This window comes from Salvelinus fontinalis, chromosome 32 (genome assembly GCF_029448725.1).
Source record: "Salvelinus fontinalis isolate EN_2023a chromosome 32, ASM2944872v1, whole genome shotgun sequence".
In the NCBI taxonomy this organism is placed as follows: Eukaryota; Metazoa; Chordata; class Actinopteri; order Salmoniformes; family Salmonidae; genus Salvelinus; species Salvelinus fontinalis.
The window spans coordinates 42,263,429-42,283,679 of NC_074696.1; the positions used below are offsets into that span (position 1 = coordinate 42,263,429).

General features: G+C 45.5%; 1 protein-coding gene across 3 annotated transcripts in view; it reads right to left on the minus strand.

The window, feature by feature from the left end:
* LOC129831385 (RNA-binding motif, single-stranded-interacting protein 3-like) overlaps window positions 1–20,251 on the minus strand; it is a 351,034-nt gene that overhangs the window by 141,691 nt on the left and 189,092 nt on the right. For all 3 annotated transcript variants that reach the window (XM_055894739.1, XM_055894740.1, XM_055894742.1), the window contains one exon: window positions 12,405–12,496. In XM_055894739.1, the coding sequence (XP_055750714.1) occupies window positions 12,405–12,496 (92 nt within the window). The remainder of the gene's footprint in view (window positions 1–12,404; window positions 12,497–20,251) is intronic.

A 20,251-nucleotide genomic window follows, 5' to 3' on the forward strand; every position in this document is an offset into this window, starting at 1 on the left:
CAGAGCTTCTGACTCATCCCTCTGTCTAAGCGAGAGTAGATGTGTGTGTGTGTGTGTGTGTGTGTGTGTGTGTGTGTGTGTGTGTGTGTGTGTGTGTGTGTGTGTGTGTGTGTGTGTGTGTGTGTGTGTGTGTGTGTGTGTGTGTGTGTGTGTGTGTATGTGTGCGCGTGTGTGTGTGTGTGTGTGTCAGGAGAAGTGAAAGCTGTTCCCCTGCAGGTCCAGAGTCTCTGAACGGCCTCCAACACACAGTCATTACAGGCTGACAGGGACACTTATATACCGCCGCCAAACATGTACAGCTCCTTCCTTTCTCTTCCTCCGCGAGCTCCTGCACCTCTCACCGCTCCCTCTCTTCCCCTCTTCCACGCTCATTTGCTCCTCTCCCTCCGGATAGCTATAGCTACTCCAATCTCCCACGACTGACACTGTAGCACAGAGATTCCAAGCGTAATAGATGGAAGACGATAAGCTGCTGGTAAATAATGAGGCGCTATTCAATCAAAAAGGGTGCAAACTTTCAACGGTTTCCGTTGTTGCACTTGTGTGTGGGAAAACAATGTTTACAGAATGAAACCCCCCCAAAAAACACTCACTGATTATGACAGGCGGATGAATTCAAGCGCGCTTTTTCCTTGCGTCGGGAAAGGGTTATTGTGGCTGTATCCCGGACACCCAGGCCATCTGTTCTAGAGAAGCAGGTATTCATAAGATGTTAACCAGCACAATGCTGAACTTGTCACTTCCCCTCAAGCTGATCTGCTTGATTGGCTGAATGGGATGCTACTGTTTATGCATAATCCGTTCTCGGCTACTGTACATGTATGTGCATTTTCAAATAGCTCAACACGCAGAATCTTGCAGTTGCCTGGGCACGTTTCAAAGGCGGAACTGCGTGATCGTGACACAGGCTGTAGTCAGTCAGTTGGGGTGGATCTGGTTCAGGGAATTGAGGAAAGATCAGATGTATTGGTCATGCCACAGAGAAATAAGGACATGCTCCCCAATAAATAGGGGATTGCTCCCCCTAGTCAAACGGGATTTCATAATACTACACTTTTGTAGAACTCTTTTCGGCCTCTCACATCCTTAGACACATGCCTTCACGACGACCAAAAACAGCCCCCCAATATCATTCTCCTGCCCATTGTTTTCGTCCATTTACGACCATTAAGACGCTTTTCAACGAAAACCCCTCATTGTTGTATTAACTCTGGAGAGAGGGGATGCCAGAACCAACAGAACCAAAGAGCCAAAGAGCCAAAGCAACGGGCTTCCAGTAGAAAAGCCACAACACAAACGAGCTCTTGGCAGGGTCCGGAGAAGCAGTATTTTTCCAAAAGTGATTACCTTCTCTCCCTTTTTCCCTCCCTCCCGCCGACAAGCTGTTCCCCTGGCAGCTGTTTCTACTATGCGGATACCCGGGCACGAGGCGGAGCAAGGGGAGCTGGTTCAGGAACCCTCCACATGCAAATCGCATGAGAAACTATCAAGGCTTTTCTCTGGGAGGGCCGCCCTCTCCAAAGCCATGAAACAGAGCCTGATTAGCGCTCCACGCCAGTGTCAAACCTCCGGAAACCAACATCGGCTTTGGAGAGAGGGAGTCTTTGTTGGAGCCCCTCCTGTTCAAACGCCAGGCATGTTGTAGCTGTGTGTTCATAGTGATTCTCCAGGTGTAAGCCCTCCTGGTTGACTACCTCAAAGCTGGGAGATGTCACACTGAATGTGTACAACGAGCGGCATTATACACACAGCTGAAGACGTTAAACCCCATAGGTTATTAACAATGTGGAGCCAAAAGGAAACATTTGAGAGCCAACCGTATAAGCAAATACAGTAATACTAATGCAAATATGAAGTATATTGCAGTACTACATAAGTAAAACATCATTATGTACAGACAAAATGTCCTGTATACCTCCGGTGAGCCAGATATGACCAGGGGACACAAGACAGCACACAAGCAGATCATAATCCTCTTCCGTAATTGGACACATGAGAAATGTTGTCAATGACCAATGAGACAGAAGCAGATGGCAACACAGGCGAAATCCACCCTTCCACTCTACCCCGTCTCTTACAGCGATACGCCAAAGGCAGAGATCGAGACATTATTTAAAACTCCACCATCCACCCCTCCTCATTCAACGTGAAAAATACCTCTCAACTCCTATCAAGAGGACCGTCTTCCTCCGAGACCCCCCACTGAGCGCGCCCACTAAGAGCTCCACCCCCCTCCTCGCCGACCCCATATCCTCTCAGCCCCTAATGCACAGCCAATGAGATTATCCCCGTTGATGTAGGCCTTGAATTACTCACGTTATGACTTGATTGGCCAATAATTCGATTGGAGGCACATTTATACTTCCTCTGGATCTCTCAGACTCCATCCTCTTTCGCTCTACTCTCTCGCTCTCTCTGCTCCCTCCCTCAAGGCAACACTGTGCCGTCAGCTAGCTATCGAAGCAGGTGTGACCATTTCCATGGAGATTGATGAACCTCTATATCAGGAAAAGGGCTCAGATCCTGCACAGAAACTGCACAGTTTCTCACAAAGCCCTTTTTGGCCTTTTCATTCAATTGCCAATGCTTTAGGTAAACATCCATGTTCTTGCTTTTAGCTAAAACGTGTTCGGGAATACTATATGCCTATCGTCATGGCGAATATTAAACAAGGTTACAGCTTGCAAAACGGTCCACGCTCCGCCTGTAGATTCGAGCAGAGCCCGGCCAGATGTGTGGGGGGGGGGGGGGGGGGGGATCATGTGATGTACTGAAGGGGTGTTCATCACGCAGTGGATGAGCTCTGTGTGCAGCATCCACACAATCTACCTCAAAGGGTGGAGAGGGAGTGATCAATATTCAAGATGGCAACGGCTCCCAACCTACCGTCCGCTCCAGGTCTTTCTTATAGGGAACTTCGGGTCAGGGAACGTCCCTGGCTTGGCCCGGGAAGATCCTTGAATCCTTCTTCTCTTCTAAACACAGTCCTGGAGCAGCACACCTACAACAGGCCTGGGTTATCCAGTATTCGCAAAATACAAAAAGTACCCTGAAAGCCATTTGGCGAATGTACTGTACAATTCATACGCAACTGATTTGTTCACACAAGGAAGTCGCAGAAGTAACGTCAAGGCCTTAGGAGTTCCCGTTTGAGTATCATGTTCTGTAAACTTATATTATTTGACAATCGGATGTAAACATCGCTGTCAGACTGGCTAGGAAGGAAAAGAGCATTAACCATTGTACGAGGCGCAAACAGCCTGAAATATTTAACGGTTTAGAGTCAGATTACACAACATGGAACCTAAAGACGTGATACTATTTGACGGCTTGCTTCGTAATACATTTGATAGTTAGCATGTTCTTCCATCGGTTATTGCGAGAGGCATCTGTGTGAACGTCACATCCCAGCAGCGAGGGAGAGAAAGCCAGATAGGATGCTCCTTGTGCATAAATCTGCCTCTCTCTGTGTCTCTGTCTCTCTCTCTCTCTGTAGTTGATGGCATGTCTGGTTTTCTCTCTCTCGTCTTGTCTACTGTTTTCTCCATTACTACTTCAGTTGTCAGACTCCCAAAGACTAGCCATCTGGTTTCAATCAGGTCTGCTGTGCACCAAACATAACAACACAGGGACAACACAGACATGTAGCCGTGTAAACACATAAACACGGAGGACGTGATGAGCACACAACACAGAAACACTGGAGGAATCACACACACACACACACACACACACACAACGACAAAATGATATAATCGCAAAACTACAAAGACAAAATACTAAGATAACGCCAGAGGGGACGATGCGAGTTAGATAAGACTCTGACTACTGTAAAGACAACTCTAACTAAAAGATAACATTAAGATAGCATGAGGATTATACTAGGTGTTGCAACACAAAGCCATTGCCTTGATTGCAAGACGATAACACACGGGACAACAAAGAGATAACACTAACATCAAAAGGGATAACACTAAGACAACGTTGCCAAAGTACAAAGACAAGGCCATGATAACAGTGGCACAAGCACGGGCGCAACACAAGCATAGCACACAGACCAACACACGAGAAGCCAGACACAATAAACGCGGTACAGGAGGAGCGCCCTTAGCACAGGAAGCTAGAAGTGAGTGAGACATAACCAAGGCGAAGACATAACAGACTCATCACAGGCGACAACTCGGCAGCAAATTACAGACGACAGAACGCAGACAAAATATTGACACAATGCAGAGGCGGAAAGAATACATTTAAACAGCAGACACCCCACACACACACGTCACAGATTTGTAGGGGGAGGGGGAGATGAAAGAATCACAGCCAAGACATGTGAGCAACCTTCCAACACAAGTGGTTCGTCGAGGGAGAGGGAACTATGGGGATTGACATGTAAATGTGTATATTTCCTTGAAAATGCCATCAAGTCAACAAGTGAGTCAAAATCTCATTGAACGTGAATATACTCAAAACGCTATGTCTGAGAAACGTTAAACGTACATATTTCCCTATGATTTTACATGCACACACAGCCAAACCTGCATCATCCACCCAGCTCCACACAGGGCTCAAGGTTAACAGCCTCGGAGGAGGGCTCGGTCTGTTTTCAGGATGTGCTGATGTACAGTATGTTATGTAGGGTAAACAACCCCGGACAGCGAAATGTGGTGTGGAGGAATCATCCCCGCAGATGGTGATAATTTCTGCCCCCAGTATCTGGCCTGCCCCCGTGGTCTCTGAACTGCTGACTGGCTCTCACTCTGCTCTGACTGAGGCCCTGGAGACAGCTTCATATGTGAACTCTGAAGAGCCCCCTCATCACACACATGTATGCGTGCACACACATGAACGCAAGCAAGCACGCACACACACACGCAGACACACACCTCCCTTGCTCAATAAACCAGCAGTCAGTCGAGATGCGTCTGCTGGGACAGAAGTTCATTAAGGGCAGCTCCTGGGTGAGTCTGGTTTCCTGGTCGACCTTGACTTTGGGAACCTGAGAGAGTAGAGTGGCTCCCTCACGTTTTTCCTTCTTTTTCCCCCCCAGAGAGACGAAAACTCACAGGCTAATTTCATCCCGAAGATGCAGATTTGACATTCACTTCTCTCTTCTTTGTTTGTTGTTGTTGACCTTTCACCCCCCACTCGGAGACCACTAGCAGAGATTGACAGACACACCGCCACACACATTCAGATGGAGGGGGGGAAAAACGGCATTGCCAAAGCCAGAGAGCCAGAGCCAACTACTTCCTCAGTTCCCTCACCCTCATTAGTCTGAATAAGAGACATGGGTGTCACAGTTCCCCATCCATCAACAGTCACTTGGCAGCCCCTAGCTGATGCGTGGGCCCTTTGACATGGCCAGAGCTCTATACTGCTCTGTCTCAGAGTCCTCCTACAGTACAGCCCCTACCAATATGATGGAAACTGTCAGTCTAATTTAACATGGCATGCCTGCACAATTCATTAGGGGCCTGCAGAGAGAGAACATGAGAGAGAACGAGAGAGAGAGAACCAGAGAGAGACAGACAGACAGCGAGAACCAGAGAGCGAGCGAGAGAACAAGAGAGAGGGATGGTGATGGTGGGGGGACAGATGGCCAAAAAGAGACAGAGACAGACAGTGACGAACCGGTGACAGCCAGACAGTCACGGGATGAGGACAAACCCGACCATGAGCCTCACTCGGAGCTCCTGTGTGATTAGTCTCTCGTTAATGGCCAGGCACGTAACACGGTCGGCACTATTTGTTTGTGTTACCATCGGCAGCCAGTCGGAAATCCAAACAGACTGTGCAGCAGCGCCCAGAATTAGCATTAAATCTTAATTACGTTGAGAGGCTTTCTCGGCGCGGTAGAAATGTAAACTCACGCAGAGAGGAGCTTTAAGCCCTGAATATGTAACTGTGCTACGGTGGGAGGGTACCTTAATCGTGTTACATTTTCGAGTGAATTAAACATAGCCTGGCTAGTGGCGCTTTCGTTCGTCTACCGTGTGTGTGTGTCAGGTTCTTACTTCACTGTAAGGCGGTGGATTAATGTGTGTTTAGAAAGAAGAACCTACAGATGAATTACCCCTAGAAATGTTACTTCACGCATACATTCTATGTTATTCTCTCCATCTAAATGTATGGAAGCTTAATTCATACATTATGACAGCATAGCGCTATAAAACATTTTTTTTAAATCGAATAACGTGATGTGGCTTATTTCGTTTATTAGATGAGCCGTGTGTGTGTGTGTGTGTGTGAACGTGAAAATAACCTGCTTCAGGAGCACGAGCAGGGACAGGCTCGTCATTCAATGTCATTTGGATTCCCTTTGCTTTAAATAGCTCCTACTTCCCTGCGTGGTTTAGGTTGGCACTCGTGGTATTTTCCTGCTGGTTCGGTCGGAGGGGAAACTCACACAGTTCACAGTTTCCAGGCTGTAAGGGGAAATTGCCCTCTCATGCCTCGTGAAGGATGACAGGTAGAGGTAAATGATGGCAGAGAAATCCCCCCTGAAAATACATGGTCAAGGAGGCTCCTTTACAATGTGTGGAAACGGCGAAATAGTAGGCCGTCCACCACACTGAATTTTAAGAAAATACATGGTCAAGAAGTCTCTCCTCTCCTTTAAAATTCTGTTCATACGCCAAAGTCCACCCACCACACAAAAGACTAAGAAGAGCGCCAGTTGGGAGTGCGAAACCTCCAGTGATAAGAATGTCTACAAGGGAGCTGTTAGTGGAGCGTAGATATAAACATATCTATAATGTGTATAGTCAGGGCCGTGCATGCTGGCAGAGAGGGTAGGACAAGGGAGGGGTAGGGAGGAGGGCCGGAGATTGCTGGCAGTGAGGAATCTAATCCCCGAGTTAATTGGTATGACTGATGAAGACAAATTGAAATGGGGCAACTGAATCAGCGGCTCGCACGGAAGGCCTGGGCTGGGAGAGAACTGGGAGAGCTTAAAGCTCTCGACTACAGCCACAGCCGCCTACTGCAAGCCCACAACACACTCCCATCAAAGAAACAAACACACGAGTGAGTGTGTGTGTGTGTGCCTAGGTCCGGACTACTGCGAAGCAGTGCCTTAGACCGCTGCGCCACTCGGGATAATAATAATAATAACAACTAACTTACTGTTGGGAATTACAATATGCATAGAAATACAGTAAATGAGCTTCAACTAAAAATGTTCGGACCTCTACCTCACTAAACCTCTGAGCCCCTGACATAAGCTATTTTCTCTGGCAATCTGTAAGAAATATGTTGCTAAGTACATTACTGTTCAACAATTTAGACGTAAAATGTACAGATTACAGTGTAGGTACAACTGCTAACACCATGAAGGCATAAAAATAGACCGGTTTTAAACACTATCCAGCTTTGTGCAGCATAGCTTTAATTGAAGAACTGTCCCTTCTCTGACCAAATGGGTAAACTAATGCAAAGTGCTGCTTTGTCTGTCTGTCTGTCTGTCTGTCTGTCTGTCTGTCTGTCTGTCTGTCTGTCTGTCTGTCTGTCTGTCTGTCTGTCTGTCTGTCTGTCATGGTGGAACCAGGGTCCTTTGAAATGGCTCTCCCTCAGTCTGGTAGTGGACGCAGATCAATTGAAGGATTAAGGGAGGGGCTTGACACATTTGCCACATCAAAGGGATTCGAATAACTGCATACGGTGGCCATTATTGAGTCTGAAAAGACGTATTTATATGTATTTATATTTGCTTCAAAGCGACGCAAATGGCAGCATTGAGCACATTGAGGCTGGCCTTCACTACTTTTGAAATACACCGATTTGGGCTCAGGGCCACTGCTAAGCAATTTGGTAACAAAATAGACAGCTATTCACTGAATAAAGCCCCAATGTTACTTCAATTAGAATATTATTTGTCTTTGTTCGTAGTGCCATTCAAACTACAGATAGGATCGTATAATGAATTGAGAATTGAATTACAAAGCAGAGTCACAACAAACTCTAACAAACAGTAAAAAAAAGAAATCCCATATCAATTTAAAGTCTTTCTCTGTGTATTGGGATGGTGATGTATGCCAATGTCCATTAAAAGTTACTGTAACTCTCACTGCCCTAGAGGGAGTGTGGCAGACCAGACACTCTCTCCCTCTGATAAGTTTGTAACTTTGTTCATTAGTGCTGGCCTGTCTCCTGCTGCAGCTGGCTGTCTGTGGTGATACAGTCTCTGCCAAACCCCTCTCTCTCTCTCTCTCACTCTCCCCCTCTCCTTCTCGCTCTCTCTCTGCACGTCTCCAAGCTGCTCTGTGAAATAATTTACCGCACGCCGCGCTCCTCCGTATGATTGAAGCGTAATTAGAGCGCTGAGACAGTGCGAGCCAATGACGGGGCACGGGATTGGGAGCTAGTCAGATGGTCCTTCTCACTCGCGCTGGTTTTGCCCTTCAAAAGTATCACTTTGGGAAAGGGAGGGCCGAGAGGCGCGATGCCGCTAAGGCGAGTTGATGCGCCTGCATGAGGCGTCTATGCAACGTATGCACATAGAGAGATAAAGAGAGAGGAATATATATGTGTAGGGGAACCTAGCCTCCCATACACTCAGTGATACTGTCATACTGTCACTAGGGGGAGAAACGTATAGTATAAACTAAAGGAGGAAGGGGTTGATAAGGATACAAGAATATGCAACTATATGGTGTATTCAAAGAGCGGCTGTGACAGGCGGACACATACGGAGCGGAGGAACTAGAAAACGTCTCTACTAGGCTACACCATAATCTCTATGACACCCCCAGTCTCGATGGCACCACACCGGGAAATGTGCTTATTACGACTATCTTCTGGCTGACACCATTATGCTTTATGAAAAACACAGTTCTCAGACAGCTCGCAATGTCTTGCTGAAATGGCATCATATTCAAGGTGGGATAACACGAACTGCAGAGCGAGATGGGTGCTGAACCGGCACCTGTATCCTTTAGTCCAGCCAAGTATCCTTTCTTTCTGAATAGATTCCCACTGCCTGAGAAGAAGCCAACGTTGACCTCAGCCTGTGGTGCAGGGCAGCGATGCTAAGCTAACCTAGCCTAGCTATTCTCAGCCACACCAACAACGGCGTCAACCATCCGTTGGATTGGAGTCCAGAGGTCACCCTTCGTCTCGTTGAATTGTAAAGGGGTGTCAGTGCAGGAACTGTGTCAAAGAAATCACCCTTAAAAGGATAATAGGGTAATAATGAAAATCATACCACCGCTGACTGCCCAGACCACCCACAGGGAGCTTCCTCGCTGTTTGCATGAATATAAATGCAATATTGAAATTTCCCCTGAGAGATAGGAATGTCAATCTCCGTTATTCTGCGTTTATTGGGCTGTTGCCCTGACCGAGGCCCAAACGTTACCGTAACAACTCCATGGGCCCTTAAATGTCCAAATGGCGAACAGAGACAGCTGCCTGATGGGCCAGATATTTCCCCCTCGCTCTAATGTGGACAGAAAGTGAAGGGCAAGCAGAGACAGAGAGGGTGAACAGCCCTGAGTTAGAGAGGGTAAAACTCTCTCTACTTTTATCCAATGTATAAAATAAAATAAAAACGATTTCAAATGTTGCTACAAAAGATGGTTCGGTCACATATGACATGTCAATAACAACCTCAATAACATCCTCCATATCCAAATGAACCTGAGGCTCTCATTTTGGGCTTTGAAAAAAGTTGGTATTTTCTCCCGCGTTCCGATTTGCCTCTGTTATTACTGGAGAATAAACGCGGTAATGTTTGTTAGCTCAGGAGGCAGCGATTCAACGAAGGTGAATCTAAATATGCACGTCAAGGGAGCGTGACGTGTAAATATCCATGTGATGTTGGCGATCCTATGGCTAATCTGGGCTGGTTCAGGTAGCTTGGCGAGAAAGGGAGAGAGAAAGGGAGAGAGAAAGGGAGAGAGAAAGGGAGAGAGGGAGAGAGAAAGTGAGAGCTTTGTTTTCATCTCGGCAACCATAAGACAAACAAAGACAAAGGTAGAGAGATCATTTCCATAAAGACTGGGTTGTTGTCTGAGAGCTAGCAGCTGTCAGGTGGAATTGCTTCTCCGACACAACTACCACAATCGAGGGCGCTCACCCCATAATTCAGTGTGATTGGCTCAAGGGGAAAATGGCAGCCTGTGGAGAGTTGAGGAGAGCTCTTTGACAGGTTTGCATCTTCGATGGGAGAAGCGGACCGTTTACTTGTTATCATTCTGTCTCTTTTAATGTCAGTCTTCGCACGGTGAGAAAAAGCATTCCACACGCAGTGACATGGAGAATGAAGTCTTCAGCTAGGACCACCCCCCCACCGATGAACACACACAGAGACGCACGCGCAAACACTTGCACGCACACACACACACTCTCGCCCAAGCTGCTGCTTTGTAGGTGGCTGACAGCGAGGGAGGCACAAGGAAGTGTCCTTCAGGTACCTCAATTATGGTTCTCATCCTCCCTCATGCTGTCACAGTCCCCAAGGGGGGAGGAGGAAATAAAAGGAGGCCAATGTTTCACATTTCCTTGGTATTACCAATTCAGAGGGGGGACATCCAGACAAAAGGAGACGGAAGAAGAAATAAAGACCCATTTCTCCACCTTTCTCTTCTCGTCTTCTCTTCCTTCCCTCGCAACCGTGTTTAAAATAAGGCACCTCAATAAAAGCCTTTTAATGGCACTGCGGCGGGAAAAGAAGGCGCAACTTGATTACTCCGACGGTTTTATTTAACGAGCTCAAAGCCTCTGGCTCTGACTCGCAATTCCGTTTATTACTTTGTTGCTGGAGATCTACGTGACAAAATGGAGCCTTGGGACGTGGAGAATGAAGAGAATGAGCCCCAGCATGACCGTGTTCAGTCATCGGGGTGGCAGCCATCGCCACAATGATTTACATCTGCAGGATGTGATGGTAACGCTCACCTGGGTTCCTGTTTGATGCCTCTGGGGCAACCAACCGGTGTTTCAATGTCACAGCTACAGACTGCCACGTTAATTATGGATGGGACTAAATTGCCCTTGTTGAATGTATGGCTGGCAAACACATGGTACATGGGAGTGTACGTGGCTGTGTGTTTGTGTGAGAGAGAGACAAAGGGAAAGAGATAGAGAGAGACAGCGAGCAAGTAGAAGAGAGACTGAGTAGACAGAGATACAGAGAGTCAATAAAAACTAAACGACTTAATGTCTCTCAGACGTGGGATAAAAAGACAGTAGTAGAGAATGCCTGACCTTAATTCATGTGGCCGGAAATATTCAAGAGTACGTTCACACACACACACACAGTAAAAAGGCCAGCTGTTTTATATTGGGACAAAAGCCAACTCCTGGGAATGTTGACTGACAACAGAAAGCAACACAAAGAAAGGTTTTAAATGAAATATGGAAAAAGCATACACCCTAATCTGTATTCTGTGTGTGTGGCCTCCTATAAGAGGAAGGACAGACACTTTGTGAAGAGAGGAAATGGGTAAATTGTTCATTTGAGGATATAATTTCCCCTCTAGCTGCTACTCCCATTATATTCCATCACAATAATGGGGGTATCATCTTTATCGTAATTTCTAGCATCATTATCCTCACCGTCATCATTATTGGAATAGTGAATAAAAATCGAAGTCTCTCTCTCATCTTCCTCCTCATCATCATCATCATCACAGTTCTAATCAGCACCAATGCCAGCAGCATCAGTACAAGTGAAACGTCCGATTAATGTTCAATTAAGCCTCTAGTTACCTGGCCTTATGGTATGGTCATTCACTCTCTCAAGCTGTGGAGCTCACTGGGGTCTCATGTTCCAGCTCCTCTCATCTGCTTCCACTTTCACATCAAAGAGCACATGACAGGCGGCTGTGCCCACTGCAACCAGAGCACAGCCTAATTGACAGTGTCCACCACATGGCACCTGGTGATTCTCTCCCAGACCATGCAACTGTAAAAGCCCATATTCAGTAATGAGCGAGCTGACCTTGTATAAGCAATTAGGCCCGAGAAGGTGTGGTATATAGTCAATATACCACGGCTAAGGGCCATTCTTACCAAAGGTATACTGTCTGATATACCACAGCTTTCAGCCAATCAGCATTCAGGGCTCGAACCACCCAGTTTATAATGTAGTGTATGCAATGGGTGTAAGTCATCGAAGGACTCTATAAAATGGGTTTATTGAGCAAAGCCATTCCACTAAGGGGGATGCCTGAGGAATGAGCTTGGCCTAGCGTAGGTAGCCTAACCTTGGCTATTTGAGCCTGGCCTAGAATATCATATATGGTGGTGATGCTAACATGCTAACGCCTTATCTTGGCTATTTGAGTCTGGTCTATATTAGCGTAGGTGGCGTTTAACATTCTAACAGCTCCTTACCTTGGCTATTTGAGCCTGGCCTATATTAGCATACATAGCAGCGATGCTAACGTGCTAACAGTTCTTACCTTGGCCATTTGAGCCTGCACCCCGGTGGCTTTGAGAGACGACACCGCCTTCTGTGCTGCAGCCGGGCTATCAAAGTCCACAAAGCCATATCCTGAAGGTAAAGAGAGAAGGAAAGAATGATGGAGAATGCAGGTGGAGTTCTTAGACGGAGAGAGAGAATGACAGGGCTTGGTAATTGTAGCAGTAATAGGTGGGTAATATGACCAGAGAGGCTGCCAGTTCTCATATCTTGTAAGCACTACGTCGCTTAATAATTAGCACCACTGACGTTCATATGGGGATGCTTAGGAATGCTAATTAGGAGCATACATGAACTGTTTAGCAATAACAAACCAAGCCGGTGAGCGACTTGAATGAAGGAATCTACACCGGTAGTTTAAAGTCCTACAGTACAGTCTACATTGCTACATTTAAAAAAAACTTTTTCCAACAAAACTATACAAAGAATCACAATGCACAGATCAAGTATATACACAAACATGCCAATCATTTCTTTAAAAAAAAAAAACCTGCCTATCGATTCTTCTAATGAAAGGAATCCCCCTCAAAATGAAAGGAATCCCCCTCCCTTGATATTTGAAGTGACTGACATTGGCCATCAAGCTCCTCACAGCAACAGCCCGTTAGCACAGAGAGAGCCATTTTCATTTCGCAGGGTTTTTAATTTTCTCCCCGGCAAACAAATCTCTCAAAGGTTGACGCCGTCGTACAAGAGCCTTCGTTCATTCCCTTGTTTTTTTTCTTCTTCAACTCTCCCACCCCCTCTGGAAATTCATCAGTGGTGAAAAGGCGGGAATGAAATCTGCAGCGGTGATTTATGAGTTATTGTGATCCCGACATTCCCGGGGATGTATCAGCGGCGGGGTCGCGTCGGTGTTAATTAAAATTTGGTGCCGGATTAAAAGCAGTCAATGGTGGCCTCTGATCCACTGTTTCACAAGGAAAGTGTAATTAGAAAGGGATAATGGGGGGAGCCGGGCCGAGCTGGTGTGGCTCCCTTCTACACACTCACACACACACGGGTGCGCACACACAGATGTGTGTCTGGACTTTCCTGCATTCGATAGAGGTAAAAGAGCGTGAAATAATGGCAAAATCATAACCTGTGGCAGAACGGAATTGAGCTCGCGTCTGATTAACAACAGGGCGGTAAAATGAAGGAGAAGAACTGACAAATGTTAATTAGGAAACACTACTGTAAGAGCTGGAGGTGAAATAAGGTTGAATTAAATCATATTGCCAAAACAGATCTAGTTGTTCTACTTAGCTGAGATGCAGTTAACCGGTCTATAAATATATTATTCAAGAGGTGAATGGTGAAGTATAAAAACAGAATCTTTTCAGGACATCCCTTCGAAAGAATGTTCATTGGAACAGGAAGGGGATTTGAGAAAGAGATTGTTGACCTACATTCAGCAGAGATAGGAGAGTAATTATTCCTTCGAGTAGCGATTACCTGTAGGGCACTGGAAAGTCACCGTCGTCGGCTCCATTCAGAGACCAAGGCCAAAAGGCCATGGCACTACGGCGCGACCTCAAACGATCAAATGACCCGTGAATACACAAACACAAGACAGAGAGAGTTCAACTGAATCCAGTTGCAGGAGTCTGGAGAGGACAATGTAGGTCAAGACAAGAGAGTTCAATATGACAGACAGTGAAGCCTTCAATAACTGGAGTTACAGTATGCATGTCTAACATGGTACAGTACAGACAGTATTTTGTTGGGAAGCCAAAAAGCCAACACTGTCTGGGTTCCTGCATACATAAAGTCATCCCACGAGAGCAATTTGGCCAGTACAAAACACTTGCTCTCTCAAGATGCTGAGAAACAGATGAGAGCCATTGAGAGCATCCTGTCGGGCTGTATCACCGCCCTGGTATGGCAATTACACCGCCCGCAACTGCAAGGCTCTCCAGAGGGTGGTGCGGTCTGCTCAACGCATCACCAGCGGCACACTGCCCGTCTTCCAGGACACCTACAGCACCCAATGTAACAGCAAGGCCAAAAAAGATCATGAAGGACATGAACCACCCGAGCCACAGCCTGTTCACCCCGCTATCATCAAGAAGGCGAGGTCTTAATAACAAACTCGCATGTAATCTGTAAATATAAATAAAATGTGAAATCACAAAGCTGATTTACCCCCTTTTTCTCCCAATTTCAAATATGATCTTGCCTCATCACTGCAATCCCCAGTGGGCTCGGGAGAGGTGAAGGTCAAGTCATGCGTCCTCCGAAACATGACCCGCCAAACCCGCTCACTTAACCCGGAAGCCAGCTGCACCAATGTTTCGGAGGAAACACTGCTCAACTGACAACTGAAGTCAACCTGCAGGTGCCCAGCCCGCCACAAGGAGTCGCTAGAGCGCGATGAGCCAAGTAAAGCCCCCCCCGGCCAAACCCTCCCCTAACCCGGACGACACTGGGCTAATTGTGAGCCGCACTATGTGACACAACCTGGGATCGAACCCGGGTCTGTAGTGACGCCCCAAGCACTGCGATGCAGTGCCTTAGAACTCTGCACCACTCAGGAGACCATCACAAAGCTGTTTAGACACAGAAAAAATACAGACTCATGATTGGTTGAGATAATGAGGGGGCTCACGAGAAAGAGTCCATTCTGTCACTCAACGCTTCTCTGTCAAATGGCACCTCCTGCTCTCTGCAACCGCGGATATTTGAAAGATCCATTGGATAAATATTTTCATCATGGACTACATGCAAAGTGTAGCTACAGCTATCAATACCAGTGCTGTCCTGTGTAGAGCTCCTGGTATTGACACAGCTCTGTTTCTGTGGCTAAAGCAGCCTGGACTGGTTGAAGCCGAGTGGGATAGGGAAGGATTATTTTGAAAGTGTTTCAGTCTGCCGCGAATCATCATAATCCAAACACCGGTATGAGTCTACATTTAAAATGCCAAGATAGCTACATGTAAATATGTTACAGTCTCAACTGTATCAAAAAGCTGTTTCATTGCTAGCAATCTAGCTAGCTAGACAGTTGCATGCAGGTACCATTAAAGCTCACTTCGTCCCGGAACTAGCCATTGTTTACAGATGGCTTGTGGCGGGACGAAGTAACGGTACGATAGCTAGCTAGCTAAGCTGGCCAGTTGCATTCTGCTATTAGTGTTGATTGCTGATGTGCTAAGGCATGCATGACATGATGATAAACTTTTTTCAAGTTTGCCAGTTTGTCGTGTTTAACTAGCTAGTTACCAAAAATAGCCACTGTGGTGCGAATGCTGATCGATTATAAAGCTAATCAAACCCCATGTTACGTTATAGGGACACATGCTAAATTGGCTAGCTAGCTAGCTATTAGATTATAGATTTTGAGGTTGTTTTTTTCATGTTCAACCAGCTGGCTAGCTACAGTAGATGAATACAATTTACATCTGGCCTGCTGGTAATTATGAAGCCAAAATCCGGCACAGCCAGAAGAGGACTGGCCACCGCCCATAGCCTGGTTCCTCTCTAGGTTTCTTCCTAGGTTTTGGCCTTTCTAGGGAGTTTTTCCTAGCCGCCGTGCTTCTACACCTGCATTGCTTGCTGTTTGGGGCTTTAGGCTGGGTTTCTGTACAGCACTTCGAGATATTAGCTGATGGGCTATATAAAATAAACTTGATTTGATTTGAAATGTTTGCTAAATCTAAATCTTATTTTGTCTGCATTGCCATTGTTGGGCTGGAAGCAGGTTAAGTGTATACAAGGCATTTTAGTACAGCTGTAGCAGTAAACAGGCAATAACAAGATATAGGACATTAATTAATTCATGTTCTACCCTTTTTTTGTGTAATTTGTCTTACAGCATAAACCTGCTCTCCTTCACCAGTACAAGGAGATGATGACAGATGATCAAGCAACATTTCACATATTTTGTTCTTGTACTTTTAGATTATTGCTTGAACTTGGGGGTCAATGAATGTTATTGCTGGAATGCAAGGCTTTAATATCTTGTCTATTTTTGTCTGGTTTCTTACTTTACATATTTAATTTTCTGGAGCCTGGTTTTGTTGTGGCCAAGGAGCTTTCACTCAGATGGAAATCATTTTCAGCTGCTGTGCAATGTTAACATCCTTCCTCCCAGAGATGTGAAAGCGTCCCCTGGACTGGACACAACCAGGCAAACATATATTTTGGAGCAGATCAGGACTTTTGCAATGAAAAGACCATGGACATTACATGTCCTGCTCCAAAGGACAGGACAGAAAAATGCTCTGAGGCTAGATTTCTTTGTTCATATCATAACATGAACCAAAGTTCTCAAAGGATCTGATGATATAGGCCTAGGTCTAGAAAGTGTTTTTACCTAAGCCTTTATGAGTTTGTGTACAATTAAGTTTTCCCTAATTGTAGGCTACTACCTTTAGCACTTGAAGTTAAAGTATTTTATTGTTGAAATCTTTTATTTATTTGCCACATCTGTTCCAATGTGAACTCTTTAAGAGATGGGTCTAAGGCTTTCGAGGCTGTGAACAATGATAAATGGTCGTTCACAAAAAACAGCTCTGTAGTTGTTCAATGTGAAAGGTTATCTTTATTATACAACAATAGGCAATGTAATACTGTAAATGGCTTGCCTGATGGGCAGTGGCAATTTTAGCATGTAAATCTTGGTGGGGCAAAAAAAAAATGTCACTCTGTTTTGTTAACTTTGAATACATTTGCTGGAGCAAGGAAATAAATATAATTTATACACAGCAAGTCACCTGACAATAATGGGCTACTCTCCCTTTTTATTTACCTGTCATTCTCCTGCCATGTCTCAAATATGAGCTGAGACACAAGGAAGGAATCCCTAGGACTTTGCTTATTTTCTTTAGAGCTGCATAACCAAGTCCAAGTTTGTGGGCTAGAAGAACCATACTCACATTTATATCAAATGCCACATCTCCCCCGGAGCGCTCCTGCAGCCTGGAGGAAGTGTAAACACTCCTAAATGCATCACGATCACCTTCACAGTGTGCACATTGTATCATGACAGAATGACAGAATCCCTGATTGGTGGGGTCTATGGTGATTTTCGGTCCAGTATTCAAGTTGGTTTATTTGTGACATGTGGAATAAAAGCCACTGTTGGCTGTCTGCTGTCTGATTGATCGCCTCTAGCTGTCATCTTCATCTCAACGAATTTGCGTCTAGACGCGCTGCTGCCGGCTACCTCCTTTTCCTCCTCTAGTTACCTGTACTGCCGCTGCCTCGATCGGCTGATCAAGCACATTTTGTTCTTTCATTCACTGCTTTTGTCGCATTGGCGAACTGAGATTGCATATTTTTATTCACATACTGTAGGTATATTATTCGAGATTTTCTCATTTAGTATTTTTTTTTAACGTGGATTCTTCGCGGGAGATATTTTCAAAAAAGGAAGCGCTGCACGGCACGTGAGGCATTTTAACCAATCAGGTTGCCGGAAAGGGCTTTTAAATGCCATTAGCCAATCGGATGCCAGGAAATTACTCCTCTTTCAGCTTGAAGCACTACGTCTACAAAGGCTATAGCTATGTATGGACTAGCTAACGCTATGCTCCAGAAAACAAGCTTTTGAATGATATATGATTCAACAAGGAGAGTTTTAAAAATAGCTCTACATGAAACATGCTAACAAGAACAACATTTATGGTAGGTATAGTTGACGGGGTTGGGATAAAATGATACAAATCAAGTATTTATATACGTTATTGCTGATTTATTTGTAAATTGTATGAAAGTATGGAAGTTATAGTTGCAAAATATCCCAAAAGCTTAAAATTGACACAAGTAAAATCATATTTTTTGCCTGTGGTGCCTGGCCTATTTACATCCTAACCCGGACTATTTACATTGCACATGCTCTGAAAAGACTGCTGTTCAACGGTAAGTATGAGGTGCAGTAGAGTATTTCTAATGAGGGTGCTCTAGAATTACATCCATGGAGATGGAATGGAGGAAGGCATCACTTTGAAGTCTGAAACATCCTGGCTGTACACAAACAAAAAATCTATATCTGTCATTTAAGCCAGCTCAACTATATTGAGAAGATGCCCCATGTCTGATACACTGCGCAGATACAAAAAAAATCGTAACCGGAATAAAGACAAACATGAACTGCCATATCGCATTTCCTGGGCCTGCTCTAACTGCTGCTGTTGAGATAAAGACAGAATTGTCAGTTAGGATAGTGTAGCCTAGAAGCGCAGAGAGCAGCAAGAGCCCCAGGACCCTATGGAACGCAATGCACTTTAGGCTACACCGCTAACGCTAAGCTACGTAGCTACAATATCCTGAGACCAGATAAGGGACTTATTACAATGCACGAATCAATCATGCATGCATCATTCATGCATTTCGCTATCAAATTATGTTAATCCTAATTACGTCGGGGGAAATTAGCATACTTTATCTGCATAATAGTCTGGATTGTTTGCCCCCCCCCCCCCCCAATTTGATATTCCCATTTTGATACAGAATTCCCATTTCTATATTCTGCTAGCTCTAATGATCCTGTGTGGTATTGCATACTACTTTACAATAATACCATCAGCGGGAATAATGGTTTAGTCACACACAGGCAGACTCATAGTTAAATGTAATCTTTAACATCCATGTGAGTCATCAAAGAGAGAGAGAGAGAGAGAGAGCAGCTGACACACATGCATGAATAATTACCGCTGTTACACACATGTACATGATTATTCGAGAGCATTTGCATGCTGTAATAGAGGAGATACATATGACCACTTTAAACAATATTCATGCTGATTTATACAGTATCATAGAATTACAATATTTCAAAAATGTGACATGCCAGCCCAATGGGGGCAGATTATGCTAGTTCTTACTTCACAGTAGCAGGGCCGGCATTATGGGCGGGCCTTAGGAAGCCGTACCACCTTGCCCGTCCAAATAAAATATTTAAATATTGGTAATTTATTTGACCGAGATGCGCGCCGACAGAAAGACGCATCAATCTCCAAGTGAGCAAAACTGCTCCCCTCTATCTTAGTATGTGTAGACCATGTATCTGATGCTGTCTGGACCAAAAGAGTATGGTCATGTCATTCTATTTCTGTCCAGACTGCATCAGATACATGAGCTAGATATATAGAGAGAGGGACGCTGTTTCGCTCACTTGAAAGCTTTCACCGGTGATATAGTTTCAGCAGAGAGGAAGAGGCGAAGCGATAGGGCTCACTCTCGCCAAAATCTGTCCAGTATGCTGAATGTGTTTCTATGGGAGTCATATGCAGACCTAAACGTGTCGCCTGCCTTCCCGCCTTTGGGACAAAGTTGTTAGGGCAGAGATATGAGCATCTTGTCATTATATACAAATCTCTGGTTTCAGCCTCTTGCGAATTGGAAAGGAAAGTTGGCACATGTAACAGTTTAACTTTAGTCCGTACCCTCGCCCCGACCCGGGCGCGAACCAGGAACCCTCTGCACACATCAACAACAGTCACCCACGAAGCATCGTTACCCATCGCTCCACAAAAGCCGCGGCCCTTGCTGAGCAAGGGGAACTACTTCAAGGTCTCAGAGCAAGTGACGTCACCGATTGAAAGGCTATTAGCGCGCACCACCGCTAACTAGCTAGCCATTTCACATCCGTTACACTCACCCCCCTTTTGACCTCCTCCTTTTCTGCAGCAACCAGTGATCCGGGTCACGGCACCAATGTAACAGTTTAACTTTAGTCCGTACCCTCGCCCCGTCCCGGGCGCGGACCAGGGACCCTCTGCACACATCAACAACAGTCACCCACGAAGCATCGTTACCCATCGCTCCACAAAAGCCGCGGCCCTTGCAGAGCAAGGGGAATCACTATTTCAAGGTCTCAGAGCAAGTGACGTCACCGATTGA